Source organism: Sturnira hondurensis, unplaced genomic scaffold (genome assembly GCF_014824575.4).
Source record: "Sturnira hondurensis isolate 20B ecotype Veracruz unplaced genomic scaffold, ASM1482457v3 Scaffold0003681, whole genome shotgun sequence".
NCBI classification, from domain to species: Eukaryota; Metazoa; Chordata; class Mammalia; order Chiroptera; family Phyllostomidae; genus Sturnira; species Sturnira hondurensis.
Genome location: NW_028076312.1, coordinates 4,980,872 through 4,998,828, shown reverse-complemented (window position 1 = coordinate 4,998,828; position 17,957 = coordinate 4,980,872). Strand labels below are relative to the sequence as shown.

At 55.5% G+C, this 17,957-nt stretch overlaps 1 protein-coding gene across 14 annotated transcripts in view; it reads right to left on the bottom strand.

Annotated features, from left to right (window-relative positions):
- The window catches only part of MCF2L (MCF.2 cell line derived transforming sequence like), a 169,350-nt gene that overhangs the window by 41,669 nt on the left and 109,724 nt on the right, over positions 1–17,957 (bottom strand). For 13 of the 14 annotated variants that reach the window (XM_037042050.1, XM_037042053.1, XM_037042064.1 and 10 more), the window contains 2 exons: positions 16,885–16,968; positions 13,515–13,629 (listed from right to left, as the gene is read on the bottom strand). In XM_037042050.1, coding sequence (XP_036897945.1) covers positions 13,515–13,629; positions 16,885–16,968 — 199 coding nt within the window. Of the gene's footprint in view, positions 1–13,514; positions 13,630–16,884; positions 16,969–17,415; positions 17,489–17,957 lie in introns of those variants that run through there. The other variant, XM_037042063.1, reaches the window with a different exon arrangement.

The following is a 17,957-nucleotide window of genomic DNA, read 5'->3' as shown; positions in this document are numbered from 1 at the left end:
CTCCGCCTTTCACTACCCAGTATGTGACCTCATACGCCCAGGGGAGCAGGGCAGCTCATCTCCCCAGAAACTGCTCCCCATGAAGTCCCTTGCATGCCAGCCTTGGGCTGACTGTGCTGAAGGTGGTGGCAGTGGAGTTAACAGGGAATGAACAGTTCAGAAGCTGGCAGCCACACAAAATGTCCCAGCACCCTGGGCACACACAGCCTGCAACACACAGATGTTGGCCTCCAACCTCGAAACACTTGGATCAGAGGGCTGCCCTGGCCAGCTGCCCAGCAGCTGAGTGAGGCCGATGAGCTCACTTTTGACCTAAATAATCAAAAGAGGCAAGGAGCTTCCACAAACTGTTTTTGGGACTCACCCATTTGCTAATGCCATCTCTAACACCCTGGGGCTCACTGGCTTTGGGTGCCCGTGGGCCTGCTAGCTCCACCTGGGTGGCCCTCAGAGCTCTGGGGCACACAGGTCGTCAGCTGTGTGTTTGACCTCCTAATGCTGGGCAGGAGCAGTGAGCAACCTGAGGGCCATCCAGACACAAGCCTGGGCGGTACCCTGCCAGTGAGTGTGGTCTGCCGTCACCCGGCATTGTATTTGTCTAGTTCTTGGCTGGGCTGCATCTTGCTCCCCAGCCTGGGTGGGTCTGGCTCCCTCCTCCTCCTCTGGTTCAGACCCAATTTATCACAGAGCAGGGATGGGCGGAGACACAAGGAGAAAGCAGAATGACAGAAGAGGAAAGGCATTCACAGGGAGAATGGCCCTGGTGGAGAGGGCTGGGGGACAGAGCGGGTGATGAAACGGGCCTGCTCCTCCACCTGCAACGTGTACCCAGGCTCCTGAAGAGTTTGTTGAAATGCTGACTCAGGCTCAGGAGGCCAAAGTGGGGCCCACCTTACTGCATTTCTAATGAGCTCCCCACAATGCTGATGCTGCTGGTCCCAAGACCCCACCCCCAGTGGTGAGTGGCGGGTCCCATAGATGAGTCCTGAGGACTTCCTGTGTGGGGCAGAGGGGCTGTATCTGTCTGAGTGCCTTCGGTTTCTGCCCGGAGGAAGAGCCCAAAAGAGAGGTGGGGACACCTGGGGTGGCTGCTAGACTGTAGGATGAGGGCAGGGGCAGGAAAGGAGGATGGGAAGGAGGGGAAGTGGTGGAGTGACAAGATCCCCCCCTCAAACATCACAAGGAGCTGTCCAGGTGGAGTGAAGCGCGGAGGATGCGGCAGGGACAGCAGTGCTGGAGGGCAGAGGGTGAGCGAGGTGAGCAGTCAGGTCTTCGGTGGGGGAGGGGAGGCGCTGACATTGGTGAGGCCAGATGGTATTTTGGGGAAAGAGGCCACTGGGAAGGAATCCTGAGGGACTGGGAGGTCGCTGCCCCTCTCCAGAGCAAGCGGGCCAGGGCCAGGCATCACACACCTTCCTGCTGGGCCTCAGGCCCCACACTTGTTCTCTTCTTCTCAAGAGGCAGGGCATTCAGGAGACGACACAAGGAGGGCAGTTGCCTGGGAGCACCTTGAATTCCAAGCCTGGCCATATGCAGTTTAAAACATGTTGTGTCCTAGTTACAGGAATAATAAACAAGCTCCAGTGAAGGGCAGGAACAGGTAAAAGCGGGAGGAGCAACTTGTAAGGCAGAATTTTTAGATGTGCTCTGATTGATGGCGCCCTCTTGTGGTTAGAAGTGAGTGCTGCATGTGGCCAAGCAAACACTAGGTGCCCCAGGCAGGAATATGAGGGAGTAGGCCAACTTTAACCAGCTGTGAAGTGGTTACTACAGAGACTTCTGGACACCACCCTCTCTGGCCCCTGGACACTGCTACAGTGTCCCGGCGACCTGTTGGGATGCGTGTGTGGGAGTCCTGCCTGGCCCAGAGATGTCTGAAGCGTTCAGAGCCTGAGGAACTAAGTCTCTATGTGATAATCTAGTACTCAAGTGTGCTTTTCTGGGCTTCTAAAAACCAGGATGGCAGGATGCTCTTAAGACAGCCCAGCTTTGGGACAAATCCCTTAATGCTGGGGCCTTTATCCTCTGGTCAGCACGTGGCTGATTCCTGTTGGGTCTGGACGTTTGAGCATGGGAGGGGCCATCACTTAGGGAGGTGCAACAGGCTGACAGCATCACAAAAGATTCGCTGGCTGTCTGTGCCCTCTGTGAGCTCCCCGCCCCAGGCTCTCCTCTCCATCCGCTGCTGCTGCTGCTGCTGCAGCTGGAGGTCGGGACAGAGCCACTGACCCAGTTTTAAATTACTGCAGCTGATGCGAAGGCTCGGCTGGCTTGGAAGCCACTGCCCTCCTCCTGGGCAGCGGCAGAGGCTTCGCAGGAAAAAGGCCATGTTAAACCCCCCGTTACAGAAATCATGGGCTCACTGCTCTTTCTTGAGAATCAGGAATTAGTGATTCTAATCCCACGGCCTGAAAGACCTTTCATATGACTGTCCACCCTCACTGGAGAGACCAGGACAGGGCTGGGTTCTGTAGCTGGTTTGGGGTACACCAGAAAGGACCCCCGTTATGCCAAGCTGCCTCTGCCCTCCCCTGGTGGCAGGGAGAGGGTTTGGTGCCATCAGATCCCTGGCTGCCAGGAGGTCAGTGGTGCTGCTGCAGACACTCTGGCCTTCCCTGAAGCCGCTGCTGCTCCAAGGCCTGCCTGGGAGCTGTGTCCACTGACCCTGACCTCACACCGGCTCAGGCCACACCCTGCCGACCTCCGCCGTGCCTGGCTCCAGTGAACGAATAAACAGGGGACAGAGAGGCAGCGCCAGCCCCCCTCGTCGGCGTGGTCCAGAGCGACCGAGCACCTCAGGCCCAGTCTCTGCCCCACTTTGGAAAGGGGCAGGTCACCAGGGCACTGCTCCCTTCCTAGGTTCCTCCAGCTCCGCGACAGTGGTGTCCCCGTGTCCTGTGTCCAGTGCTGAGGAGCCTGGAGTCTGTGCCTCCTCTGCTGGTGTCAGCCAGTCCCTTGCCTGGGTTTACTCCTCCAATCCCACAGCCTGTCCTCAAGCAGCACGTGAAGCCCTCCTGCCGTCCTGCTGGCCTGCTGGCCGCTGGCCTTCTAGTCAACAGCCAAATGATCTCTTTAATCATGGCTATAACTGTCTTTCAAAGAAGTTAAACTTGTTATTGTCACCGAGAGACCGAGTGTACAGATGGACAGTGGCCAGGCCGATCTATAACATTACAACTCTGACCCACACCCAGCACAGGAAAGCAGCCCGCCGTCTCAGCACCCAGCCCAGGCAGCCAGCCTGCCTCCAGAAGTCACCCTTGTAGAAAGTTGGCCACTATCTGCAGCAACAACATCAGAAGCCAAACAGCAACCCCACACCACCTGGCCCTGAGGGTCTGGACTTCGGGTTTCCCAGTATCTGTCCCTGCTTCTAACTCAGGACCAACCACAGAAAGCAAACTTGCTCCCCTAACTGCCGCTGCACCCAAGTGTCTGCCATGGGTGTGGCTGCTGCTCGTGAGGGAACATCCAACACAGCTAAGGCAGGTCCGTCGGCCTGGAACGATGTTTTCTGGGATGTAAACATCAGCAGGTCGTGGCAAGCCAGGGAGACTTCAACACAGGCTGATTGGGTGGAACGGGAGGAGGCGTCAGGCCCAAAGAGCAGCAGGACCAGACTGGGGGTGTCTCTGAGCACGCCCACGGCTCCAGCCGGGCCTCGCTCCTCCCTGCACCCTGGGCTCACAGCTCAAAGCTGGAGGACGGTGAAGCAGCCCCTTCCCAGTGTGAATGGCCCACAGCGACGCTGAATGCCCTGGAGAGTGTTCTCAGAGCCACCTCTAACAAGGCCTGCTCACCCTGGCACCAGGACCAGAGGAAACAAGGCCAGTGACGGGGCGGCATCAGACTGGGGCGTGCTCTTGCAGGAGGCAGCTGCGGGCTGGCGTCTGTCCCAGACCATCCCTGGCAGGTGGTGGCATAGACATCAGGTGGAGCTTGTTCGTCCACGGTAGAGCCCCAGGGTTTCATGGGAAAGGAGGTCCGGCTCCCCTGAGGGGCTGGGCAGGATGCCAGGGCCCCAGCTAAGCAGGGGGGTCCCCAGGGCTGGGCCAGCCCAGAGGGGCAGGGGATGGGCAGGCTGGGCAGGTGGCTGGATGGGGGTGGAGGCAGGAGGCACAGCTTGCGGGAGGCGGGGGGGACTACAGTGGGGGAGGGATGCACACAGCCAGACATGCAGAGCACACCGGTTCTGGCGATAGGCGGGGCCCCGCTCCCCTTCTCGGCCTCTGACTGCATCTCTTGGCTTCTCCCTCTCTTTCATCCTATATTCTGACACTGGTCTACAGAAGTTAGCAAATCTTAAGAAAGCTTTATTTCCTTGTTTTCCTTTTGTAAGTGAAAGGCTACGACCACATTTCTCTCTGCCCATCTGACTGACCTGCCCAAGTTCAAACCCTGTGACCTTGAATGTAGTCCTTGAGCATTCAATAGCGAACCGTTTTTTGCTGGCTATTTCTTCTCTTTTCTTATGATTCAAAAGCTTAACCTGTTACAATATCATTTGTGCGCTGTGTTTATCTTAATACCGGTCAGTTTTTTAGCCCAGAAAGCAAAACAGCAGGAAAAACATCAAATGCCTTTTTAAAAACTCTCCCAGACATGGTAACGTGTCTGTTCTCAAAGCCACACGCAACCCCAGTTAGAGCTGGCGGAAACCAGACTCGCACAGTGGACGACCCACCGGCGAGCAGGTGCCCACCTGGGAGCCCTTTGCTGCAAAGCAGCGGCATTGCCTCTCTTCGTCACAACCTAGAAGGAACAGCCCGTGTCACAAAAAACAAACAAACAACAGTTATTTCTCTAAAGAGCAAGAAAATTTGCATTTTTAGGTTCTTTATATGAAAGCGTTTTTTTTCATATCAATAAATATAGTCTTTTTGACAAAAATTAATAAAGAAAACCCAAACTTTGATGCTGGGGAGAATCACCATGAATGCATTTGGAATCTGTTTGAACCACCAGTGTGGGGAAGGAGTGATAACATCCGTTCCCAGGCCACAAAGAGGTTGACCAGTTCCTGGTCCCCACAAGCCTACAGAGGAATCCAGAGTATCTTATCTGTTTTTCAAAGAGTGATTTCTAATCCAGCTTGAAAACATAGCCATCGACGGATGACTGGAGACACAGCAGGCGGTCTGTCCCCACGACGGGGCACTGTCTGCCTCCGAAAGGGAGGAAGTTCGGACTGCGGCAGCTCGGACAGACCTGGAGGACATCACACTCAGTGTGATGTCCTATTTACCCACAACGACAAACACGGAAAGACAAGCTCGGTGTGATTCTGCCTCTGTGAGGTCCCTGGGGCCCTCAAGTTCACAGAGACAGGAAGGAGGAGGGTGGGTGCCAGGGGCTGGGGCCGGGGACTGGGCGCTGGTGTGTGAAGGGGACCGTGCGGGTTGGGAAGGCGTGAACACTCGGAAGGCCTGTTGCACAGCAGGGTGGACGCACTCAACACACCTCAGATGTAAGCTGGGAGAGGGTCAAGGTGGTAAGTTGCATGTGTAAATATCTCACCACATTTTAAAAAATGCCATGAAAAACACAAAAGTAACAACCACATACATTCTTTGAATGCCTTTAAAAAATTTAAAGGTGCACCCCTTGCCTGCTTCTCTGTGATTGTGAGTGACCTGCTCCCTGGGCGGGGGTGGGGAGGGGACATAAAGGCACCCCACACCTTGGGAAGTCAAACCCAAGCTGATGACCTTCTGGAATCTGCTCATTACCTGCCTTAGGTTCGCACTTCCAGCCCCAACCGTCCGTCTTTCTGCTCCTGGGCTCCCGCACAGGTCCTGGACCAGGCACCCCTCCTGTGTTCTGACTCTGCTGCTCGCCTGGAAGCTCAGAGCTTATCTGGTTTCCCCGGATCTGCTTCAGCGCTCCTCTCCACCTGGGGCTGAAACTCGACCGGACCCGTGTCTCCCCTCCTGCACCACCCAGGCCCCATGGGGCGGACGGGCTGGCAGGCAGCCCAGGCGGCAGGGGAAGGGCTTCCCACAGGCCAAGCCCACACTTCCTCCAGTTTCCTTCACTACACACCTAGAAATGGTAAAGATGGTAAGTTTTATGTTACGAACAGTTTTCCCTCACAGCAAATGTCATTATTTCCAAGTAAGGCAAGGGCTGTGGTCCCTCCTCCTGGGCAGGGAACCAAGGTAATATGCTCTTGGCCTTTTCTCCACAAGGGAAGGGCCTGGCCGCTGTGGGACCCCACCCCATCACAGCCCATGTGCTGCAACAGGTGGAGACGCTCCCCCTCTGAGCTGCTCAGTGTGGCCGCCACTGGCCACGCGTGAATTGAAATATGGCCAGCCTGAGCCAGGTACTGAACTTTTATGTGAATTTAGTTTTAATTTTTACATTTAAATAGCTATGCCTGGCCAGTGGCTGTTACACTGGATGGCAGTGACAGAGAAAGGTCACAACAACAAAGGAAGACGTCTCAAGGAGATGGGCAGCCTCTGGCTCCCCCAGGAGAACGGGAGACATAGAGGCAGGACCTGTCAATGTGCAGGAGGTCACGCACCCCCAGAGCTGCAGACCACGTGGAACCACGGGCTGAGCAAAGTCGTGCATGGCAAATGGGAAGAACGGCCCTTTACTTGCTGAAGACAGGGCTGGAGGGGCAGGGTCACAGGGCCAGAGTGTCTGAGAATGACTACAAGTGGGATCATCTTCAAGGTGCCCGATCTCATTCACAGAATGCCAAGGCCAGCTAGGCTGGACTCAAGGAGATTCCTCAGGGCAGGACTCGGGAGGGAGTCCTGGGAGGGTGAGGGGCAGGCTCAGTGAGGTCGGTCTACCTCCAGCAGAGGGTTCGAGGCAGCCACTGACAGACCCACTCGAGACGTGCGTGCAGGGGCATGTCCAGGACTCGCTGTTGACTGAGAGGAGGAGAGCTTCAGTGGCACATGTCCACGCTGGCCCATTTGGGAAGCATGTGCTTGGGACAGGACAAACTCTTACCTCTGGGGGACAGAAGCAGGGGGTGAGGTGAAGGTCTCACTTTTTTATGTACACATTTTGAATAGTTAGGGTGCATTCTCACACACACTTTTCTGTCTTTACATTTAAAAACCAACAGAAAATTCCACTGGAAATCACAGTGGCACTGAGAAGTAGGGTGCTTCCGAGGGCTGGAGTCCCACTGGTCTGAAGCTTTGATGGCCTGATGGACACGCACCTCTGGGAAGGAGCAGCTCGAACAGCGGGCAAGGTGGAGAGGGAGTCAGCTTTCAGCTTGGCTCTGGGGTCAGTCTTAGAATTCACACAGTGCCGGTGCGCGGAACTTGCCCGGGAGCCCGAGACCACATTCGAACTCCTGTTTCCTCCCATAGGCATCTGTCTGTCTCTTTTCTACAGTCCATACAAACCGCACATGGGTGCCTGTCCGTGCCTGTGTGCCCCTATGTGATGTGCAAACATGCCTACGTGTGGGCATACCTGTGTGCGCATGCCTTGTGTAAGCGTGAACATGGCCCGTCACTGATAGCGGGCTGGGAGATGGGATCTCTGCCTGCCAAGCAGCTGGGTGATTTGAAGCAGGTCCATGGAAAGTCAATGCCACTGTCAGCTTCAATTAACTTTGAGAGCCCTTGGATTGTGTTGTAATTAGGCGGAGGAGCAGTGGAGAGAGGTGATCCTCTTGATATCATCTTCCAAAGCCTGGGGGTAGGCGGTGACTAGAGTTGCCGGGGCCCACCCCAGGGCCTCCCGTGGGGGCACCGAGGGGAAGCACAAGCCCAGGGCTGCTCTGTCTGTTTTTCAAAGGGAAGCCAGAAATCTATTCCCTCAGTGTGGGCCACCCTATGCTTGTGTGAGCGCACTCGGATGTGTGCATCTCTCTGCATGTGCGTGTGTGCATGGTGTGTGTACTGTGTGTGCACACATACACGGTGCCCGTGGCAGGAAACCTGGACCCCACTCACGGGGGGCGCAGGATCAGGCCGGGTTTGAAACATGACGTTCACCACACAGAGCGTGGGGTCAAAAGAAATAAGGAGGCAGGCTGGGGTGCGGGTGCCTGGGGCTGGGGGAGATCCAGGCTCTGGAACTTTAGGAGCAGAGGGACTGAGGGGCCAGCCCTGGAGCCTTGGCGTTCCTGCCGCCCTGCCCCATGGGCTCTGTACCCCCATCACAGTGTGTCAGTGCTGGGCGGTGCACAGAGAACCCGTGCTCAGTGTAAAAGCAATCACACGTTGCCGCCCTTTCTGTTCTGTTGTCGGGTCATTTCTCTCAGCGTGAACATGCTGTTAGCGCTCTCACCTTAAAGGAAAACCCCACTTGCCTCCTTCTCACCAGCTAGCTGACCATTTCCCTGCTCCTCTGGGGAGCAAATTCCTGGAAGGAGGTGTCTGCACCCCCTCTCTCAGCTCCCCTGCCTCCCATGTTTGTTGAATTTACTCTAATAAACATTTCACCCCAAACCCTTCACCCAAACTATCCCTGGACATCCCTCAGCGTACCCAAAGACCTGCACGCTGCAGGACTCCCACTGAATGCCTCATTCTCACCATCGGTCAAGTGGCCATAGAACGCGCCGTCACAGCCAGGGCACTTGGAGGGAGGGGCCTGAAGCAGCTGCAGCTGCAGCATGACACTGAGCTGGCGCCCTTCCTGCCTGAGGCCCCAGCTGGGGCTGCCCCCTCCCTCCCATTGCCTTTCTTCTTCCCCTATGACCTCCCCCAGCTGGAACACCTGGGGGCTCCCCCTCTGCCCACCACCCCAGCCCTGGGGCCCAAATGCTCACAATCCCCAAATCCACACACCAGCTGGAACCTTGTCCCAGAGTTCCAGACTCACCTCACAGTTCCTAGAGGCACCAGCCCTTGACCTGAGAGGTCCCCTGGGTGTGCAAGTGACACCTCAAACCTAACAAGACCTTTCCACATGCTTCTCTGTTTGGGGGTGACTGCTGCCCCCAAACCATCAGGCCATCTCTAATTCCTCTGCCCCCCTCCTGGGGACCTTTATAAGGACTGTCCCTCATGAGTCCTCTACATCACTTTTCATGGGGGCTCCCCTGTCACTGTCCCTCCTGGCACCCTGCACCTCCTTTGCCTCTCATCCTTCCATCTTTGGATTCTAATTCCTGTGCATACTTTAGTTAATTTGTGGAGAATGTGAGCAGCAGGATCTTTATTTGTTCTGTTAGCTGTGGGGTCCCCGTTGCCCAGCACACAACAGACCGAAATGGGGTGAACCGACCAGAGGACCCTCCTGTGCCTTTCTCTGTCATTTGACTGTCCGTAGGGAGGTCCCAGGCCCACTCTCCAGGGTTGGACATGTGGTTCCCTGTCACTTGTCTTCTAAAGTTCCTGGGATTGCCCCCTCCTAGGCCTGGCAGATGAGGGCAAACAGACTCCACTAGGGTTTGCAAGTGTTGTAGGCATCTGAGCGTGAAACCCAGCCCTCTAACCAAGGCAAGAAGAGCTCACAGTGACACCCCCCAACTGGTGTGGCTACCCTGTTGGTGACATGCCAGCTGATATACTACCAGGGGTGTCCAACCTTTGGGCACCTCTGGACCTCACTGGAAGAAGAAGAGTTGACTTGGGCCATATACATTAAATACACTGTGACACGTAATCACCCCCAAAAATCTCATAATATTTTAAGTAAATTTATGATTTTGTGTTGGGCCGAGCTCATAGCCATCCTGAGCCATGTGTAGGGCTGCAGGTTCGACACCCCTGGCCCATAAATCACAAAGTACTCCCACATGTCCTTTACTGAGTCATTTTTCTTTTCCAATCAACACCCGAGGACATGCTCATTGATCTTAGAGAGAAGGGGAGGGAGAGAGACATCGATGTGAGAGAGAAACACCGATGGGCAGCCTCTAGCTTGTGCCCCAACTAGGACCAAACCTGCCACCCAGGCACGGGCCCTGACTGGGAATCGAACCCACTACCTTTCAGTTTACAGGACGATGCCCGACCAGGTAAGTCACACCGGCCTGGGTGAGTCGTTCTTCTGAGGGGCAACAATTGCCTCGTATTCACATATGTCTGCTAGAGCTGGACGAAGCCTGCTAGTTTCAGGGTAATATTCCACAATGATCAATAACTACTAATCAAATGTAATGGCTAAAGCTGGTGCTCCTGTCATTTGCATTAATAACAAAAGAAGGGCTAAAATCATCACACAATATATTTTTAAAAAAGGATAAAATTAACACATGGTTAACAACTGCAAGATTCAGTGTCTCTTAAGGCAGCCTTCATCAGAGTTGTCCATTTAATTTACACTGACATTTAAGAGCACACATCTGATTCTGAATTTCACTCTACTTAGAGGCTGTTCTGGCTCAGCAGCAGTGTGGAATAAATCTCGCACCAAAGACTTGCCTTGGCGAGGAGTCGTTGCTTCTTTCTAGAAGCGCCTGCCCAGCTCCCTGACTCCAATTGCTTTAGGAGGGACACTCCAGGGGACCAGCTGCAATGCCGGCTGTGTCCATCAGGTGGCGGCATGCCCTTCTCCGGTAAATGGGAGATGATGGGGGTGGGGGAAGACTCTCCCCAAACTCCGCCAGTAGAACATGGGGATTGCCCCACACTTGGAAGCAGCACCCCAGGCCACTATACATACTTGTGGACGTGTCTCTCAGCGGTCACTATCTTCCCCTGTAAAGACACGGCTGCGGGGGACCCCGCTTTACCTGTAGACACGCTGTTTCTCCCCTACATTTTCAAGGTACTAAATTCTCTAGGAATACAACTGCTGTGGGAACTGGTGGAAGACTGCACTCTTGTTTTCTTTAGTCTGTAACCAAGAACCATTCCCTCTTTCAGCAATGATGTCCCACATCACACCCGCCTTCGGGTGCTGTGACTGACGCAGCACCCTGGAGGCTGGTGGACTCGGAGTTGGACACACGGGGGCAGGTACCTGCCTGACCTTCATGACCCCTGAACAGCCTGCTGCACACGTAACACCTCGCTTCTCTCTGTCGGCCCCTCATCTGTGAGTTCGGGCACTGCAGCTGTCTTTGGAAATGATGGAGGTGCTGGATTTCCCTATTGTGGAGTTTGATTTCTGGATGGAAAGGGCACATTGGGTCTGACTGGTTCAGATCCACCACTCTGGCACTCTGGCTTCTCATCCTCCTCAACAGTGAAGACATGTGAATAAAACAAACACAAAGGAAAGCCCCCCACGCACACCACCTTCCCTGGAAACAGAGCCCTCGGGTCGAGGCTTCACACATTCAGACTGGCCTCTGGGCCACTTTTACAGCACTACGCACTATAAAGTCAATGTAATGTACAACGATCCCTCGGCTTTCAAAGGGAAACTTGTGTTTCTTGCTCTCTGATCTTATGTATGTACTGTGCATGCATTCTTGGAGATCAGGGTTTTGAAAAGCCTCCCTTCTACTGGGGATAAAAACCCCTAAAAATAAGAGAGGAACAAAGGCCACTTATTCTAACTGAAGGGGAGATAAACACGCTGGAGCAAGGAGTCACAGGGGACATCCCATGTCACATTCGGCAGCCTGGCCTGTGTGAAGTGACTTTCTGCACCTGCAGATGAAGTTTATTTGTGTAGCAAATATTTACCTAGGAGCCACGTACCCACCCACAGGACCTACATTCTAGGGTGGACAGAGACCAAAACCTGCTGCAGAGGCATTACCACCATTTCCAACAAGCCTCATAAACCAATAAGCCTGATAGGCGAGGGGTCTGGGCATGAAGGGACAATGGGCATGATGGAGGGCTTCCCTGAAGAGGTGGATTAGAGTATGAGAAGGAGCATCTCCAGAGCCCCAGCAGAGGGAGAGCAAGTGCAAAAGCCCCGAGGCCCGAAGGGCTGAGGACGAGTAAGGGGAGTGACCCCCAGGGGAGAGATGGCACCAGCCTGGAAGGTCTGGAGAATGGGAATCCAGCTGCTCCCTTCCCAGCATCCTGCCTGCCTGTGGCCTGGGGAGAAGGGGGTTCACCTCTATGTTAGGCTCAGAATGTTGGGTGTTGACATTTCCAGACATAAGATAATTCTTAGATCTTTTAACATCTCAGAGTGACCAGAAAACCTGAGTTTCCACCCACAGGCAAGCAAGGATTTACTCCACTGAACCCATCTTAGGTGGGCAGTGGGGGCCAAAGAGAGCACCCTGGGACCCCCACTCCTGCTCGTTCAGCCAGGCGCTGAGCGGTTGCTGTGGCAACACTGCCCTCTCCAGGCACCGAGTCCAGAGCTAGCCACTGCCTCGGCCAGGGCTCGGGGACTATGCCAGTGACCACAGAGATGGCTTGTGGTGCGTTTCCATCTCCAGGACTTTTAGATCCCTAAACGAGGGTAGGAGGAGTACAGCCAGAGAGAAGACGAGCTGGCGAGTGAGGAGGCCCCGGAAGGTTCGAGAGCCAGTCGGCAAGTGAAGACCGTGTTGCACATGCGCATGCTGAGCTCCCTTAGCTCTCACAGCCCCTGATCCTCAGGTCCTACCCAGTTTCATTTCAGCAAAGGTGAACAACCTTGGGGTTTTCTAAAGTGGGAATGAATGGAACGAGGTTCAATAAAAGGAAGGAGGTGCCCCAGCTTGTAGCTCAGGGGTGTAAGACCAAGAATAGCTTTGGCATCTGAGAAGTGACTGTATACTCTTAGCATTCAGTGTTCATCAAGTCTTGCTGAGCTCCCGCTGTTCCCTGAGCTTTAAAGAGAGGCCCGGGGCCGAGGGGCCACACAGGAGGGAGGGATGAGGGCTCTGGCCTCTCCTGGGTGTGGAACCACCTCCTGCCCCTCCCTGGGAGACGGTCCTTGCAGGGGAGGCTTCAGAAGTTGGCGCAGAAGCTCACCCTCTGGAAGACCAGCCAGACTGCCAACCACAGCCGTCCCCATTTCCTTTTTAAATTATTTGAACCTGTCCTTCCCTAAAGCCACTGCTGAATTCAGTGTTTCATGCTCAATGCGCTGCCCCTTTCTGCTTGCTGGTTTGTCCCAGGGAGTCCCCAGGGCCATTCAAGCGTCCCACCACTGAGCACACAGGGCTCTAGAGCAGGAGTCCTCAACCACTGGGCTGCGGACCAGCACCTGTCCGTGGCCTGTTAGGAACCAGGCTGCGAGGGACGCTCGCCTGGGTTTTGCCTCCTGTCCAGCATAGGAGGCGGCCTCCTCACCACTTCTGAGGACAAAGCCTCGGCCCTGGAGGGTCTCATAGCCATCTCTGCAGGGCAGGCTCTCTGCTGGGGAAAGACAGACCCTTTCCCAGCACTGTCTTGCTCATCTAATGAAAGACTGGACACTGACCCTGAGGGAGGGGATGTGCTCGGGCTCCGTTGGACGCCAGGAGGAGCAGGCTGGAGCTGGACACAGGCTGGAGCCGGACACCCACAGGTGAGGGGAAGGGGGCCAGCCCTGGAGCTCAAACAATCGAGCACCTGGACTCTGACCCAGCATCTTCCCCTGCTCCGCTTTGTAACGCCAGGCAGGCTCCCGAACTCCCCTTGGCCACAACCCCCTATCCGGCAAAGACCCCTTGCAAAGCCACAGGGGGCCTCAGCGACACGCACCTGGGGATGCTGGTGAGATAGGTCATGACATTCTGGAACTCCTTGTCCGGCACGTCGCTGAAGGCGGGGTAGTCCGGGAAGGTGATGACAGGGCTGCCGTCCTGCCCCCGCCCGCCTGTGGAGAGAGCAAAGGCGGCACTTAACTCGGGGCATCTGTGCCGCGGCACCAGCAGAACGTGCCTGATTTTTCACAAGCACTGACTACTTCCCTTAAAACTGACAGTGTGCTCTTCAGTGTCGCATTTTTATTATGAAATACATGCTGCATGTTGAAGGAAATACCGAGAATGTATACAACGGCGAGATGAGTGAAAACAGTCGCTTGTTATTTTCCCACAATGGGGCAGCCACCGCAGGGCTGGGCACATCTCTTTCCAAACCTTTTTCAGTGTATTTTTCTGCCTAATCGAGACTGTGTTGAATATACAGCTGGCATCCTAACTACAGTTTCCTGTGCTTTACAAATGATGGGATGCTATTTTAAGCACTGAGTGGCGTTCCATTCGGGCTGTGTCCTGATGCCACTCCCAACGCCCTGTGTGCGGGCATTTGGTGGTTCCCCCGATGTTCCGCGCGTCAGACGATTCCGTTCTGAAGGGAGTCACCCCTTTCGCACCTTAAGGTGGAGGAGGGTGCAGGTGGAACGAGAGGGGGGCTCTCCCAGGGGAGCGAGACCTCTGACGTGGCACGAGGGAGACGGATTGGTGCACAAGGAGTCAGAAACAGCAGCCAGGGGTGTGGCCTGGGGTCTGGGAAGGTGAGCGTAGCTCTAACCTGGTGGGGCAGGGGGAAGGAAGGACCCGAGAGAGGAAGGCTGTGAATGTGGTCTGGGACAAATTTGGTTTGAATTGTCCTACAAATGATCAGGAGAGTTAGCACAGAGGGCACGTGAGAAAAAGAGACAGGGCTTGCACGGGTCCAGACTCCAGTCTGTCTGCTTGCCTGTGTCCTACGCTGGAGACAGATGCCACTCTCTGCCACTGCTCCCTCCAGGGACCGGTCCATTTCTCTTCCACTGAACCTGAGACTGGCCTCGAGACCCACTCTGGCCCATCCGCTGTGGCAGAAGTGATGTGCATAGCTCCCAAGGCTGGGCTGTAACATAATGCAGGGTCCACCCTCCTAACTCAGATTCCCTCCTGGAGACCAGTTATCACGTAAGCATCCAACAGCCCTGCACCCATCATGCGCTAAGGTGCCCAGACACTGCCTGGGAAGCAGGGGCAGCCTGCGTGAAAGGGACCAAGGTACCACATGTAAGCAAAGCCCCCAGTGTTCCAGCCAGCCCCTGAGATGGAGGCAACCAGAGATCTTATCCTGAATCCTGATGGATGGGAGGTGGGATGGAGAGAAGAAGGACTCCTTCCAAGTTTTGCTTGAGAGTTTCCATGAGCTTTGATGAAAACCCACAATAGTCTGTGTTTGTTTCAGACATTGAAACTTAAGGTGTCTGCTCATTTTCTAACAAATGCCCACAGGACTGGCAGCATAAACCAACAGCCCACAATTGTGTAGTTCAGAGTCGTGGCCTGGCCCAGCAGGTCCTTGCAGGCTGAAATCCAGGTGATGCCAGGCCTCAGTTTCACCTGGCTCGTGTTCCAGGCCCATTTAGGTGCTCACAGAATTCAGCTCCCTCCATTGGAACCCTGAGGTCCCCAAGTTCCTGCTGCTGTTGGCTGGGTGGCTCTCAGCCCCCAGAGGCACACTCCTTGCCAGCTGCCCCACCCCCCATCTTCAAGGGCAGTGGCCAGAGACCTCTGTCACATCGGTTCCTCATACTCAGAATCCCTCCTGTAGGAGGAACTTGGTCCCTTTGAGGACTCAGCTGATTAGGTCAGGCCCACCAAGGCCGATCCTATGGTCAGCGGATTTAAGACCTTGATTACTACTGCAGGCCCCTTTCCTGAGTGCTGGGACAGCATCTGAATACCAGAGAGAAGATGTGTCTGGGTTGGGGGGCAACCTGGGGTCCTGCCTCCTCCCCAAGTACTGAGGAGGCAACATAATGCTGAGGGGCGGTGGGACGGCAACCTGGAGGAAGGTCAAGGTCATGAGTCTGGATCACCAGTGCATGTATTTGTGAGCTGTTTGGGGACTCAATGGTGGTGTGAAGAGGTTGGGAGCTGCAACGAGCCAGTGGAGCTGGCAAAGAGACTGCAGCTCCTTTTCTATGTGCTCTGTTGCTGTTGGCCATGGCTCGTCCTATTGGGGGGTTTGTATTTCCCCTAAGGATACCCATTCTCTCTCCTTCCTCTGTGAGGCCAGCGGCCCTCACGGTGATCACTCATAAAAATCGGTGGACTGTCTCACCGTCAACAAATCCCAGAGGCCCCGTTTTCCTGCTCACACTTTCGGTGCTCAGCAGGCTCATAAGCCCCAGAGCTACACCTCGGGTCTGAGTGTTGAGGACAGCTCGGGTGAAACCACATGGGGCTGGGCTGAGGGCAGCTGCCGGCACTGGGGAGGCCAGGCAGGCCCTGGGGAGCAGGGCTGGTTCCTGAGGTTCAAGAGGGAGACGCAGCCTGCTGGCCAAGGGGAAGGGCTGGCTGCAGGAAGAGGGTCAGGAAGACGGCACAGGTTGAGTTCCTTCACTCTCGGGACGCCCCCTAACTAACAGCAGAAGAAAGGCATGCTTGACTTTTTCTGAATTTGCCCAAGGCGGGTAGACTTGCCCGCACGGAGAGGCGGCCCACACAGCTCTGAGAAGGGGCTGCTTCAGGTGCAGCCAGCAGGCCCTCTGCAGCCTTGATGTACCAGCTCTGTCTGGTGCTGGGGTCACACGCCATAGCCAGCTGGACAGGAGGACACCTCACAGGGGTGGAGGAGGAAGCTGGACCTGAGAGGGGGACAGCACCAAGATGGGCTTGGGGATACAGGGCTGCCCAGGACAGACCCCAGCACCAGTGCCAGCCTTTGCCCACATCAGCTGCACACAGGGCCTTCTCCCAGCGGATGGAGCCACAGAAGCCAGAGCTGCTTGGTGAGGGAAGTGCCCAGGCCCTGGGTGCTGCAAGAACGAGGCCAGTCTGCCACACCGACCCGTTCCTGCTTTACCTGTCACAGGAAAGGTCTGGATTCCAAGAGACTGCAGCCAGCCCTACTTGGGGATGCTTCCCTCCCAGGACCCCAGTGCCCTCCAGCCAGCTCTCCCATGGCTGTTTGCCAGCCAGCACTGAGCTGCCCTCTACACAGGCATCGCTACAGCATGTCCTGGGTCTTTGGTTACATCGAAAGCCAGCTGCGAGGGGACTGTCCCCAGTTCCCACCATGTGGGATAGGACCACTTAGGTAATGGAGAGCCAGAGCTGAGGGGATGCCAACCACTCACCATGCAGAACCTGACCCACACTCCCCGACCCTCGACACTCACCGGACAGGTAAGCAAAGCGCTTTTTCAGCTGGTCCTTGATGTCGGCAGCACAGAGTGGGGTGATGTCCTGGTGCATGATTTCATCTGCGGGGAGAGCAGACAAACACACCTGTCACCCGGTGGGAAAACCGCCCCACGCGCTGCAGGTCTGGGTCAGCCCCACGCAGCCTCGCACATCAGCAGACCACTGAGGGGCCGGCGGTCACGTGCTTGGAAAAAATCTGGTTCCAATACGCAGAAACCTTTGTTTCTCAGAGCACAAAAAGCTGAGTGCTCAGTGATTCATCAATATTTAGAATGTGGTGTGTGTCAGCGGCACAGAGAAGGGCAGAGAGAGAGAGGAGGGGGGAGGGAGGGGGACAGAGAGGGACATGCAGGCAGAAGGGGAGAGGGGGTGAGCCGGGAGCTGCAGGACTGACCCCTCCAACCAGTAGTCAGTGAGCAGCACCAAACACAGACACGCTGTTCTCTGAGTCTCCGAGTCTCCACCCACGCTTTGGAAATGGTCCAGGCAGCTCCTGGGGCCCTTACCTGTCGCCTACGCAAAGACTCGCTGCTTAGAGAGGAAACCTGGTCTCTATAGTGGGTCCACAGCCTCCACACACACAGATGTGCGGGGCCCCCCTGCCTGCCTGACAAGGACACCGACGAGGGTGTTGAGTCAAGTCCCCGAGCCTGGTGCTGAGAGGAAACACGGCTTAGCAGGCTGCAGGCTGCAAGTTCTAGATGAGGAGTTGGGGAGTGAATTGGCAGTACCTCAAGCCACACCCTGGTGACATCGACCAGGAGCAAGGTTTTGCAAGACCCTAGGGGAAAACCTGGAGACTGACTGAAGACGTGAAGTCACTGCGTAGTGTGTGTGGCGGGGTGTCGGCAGGGGGGCCAAAAAGGCGGGTGTGCTCAGGTGTCTGTTCTGAGCCGACGCCAGGCTAGCAGTACGGCAACTTTCGCAGTCTCAGGCATGGACACACTCTCTCTAAAGACACTCACAAATCACACTGATGCCTTGCAAACGGCTTAAACGGTCAAGTCTCCTACACCCGGTGCAAGACCCAAGCCATGAACAGCCAGGA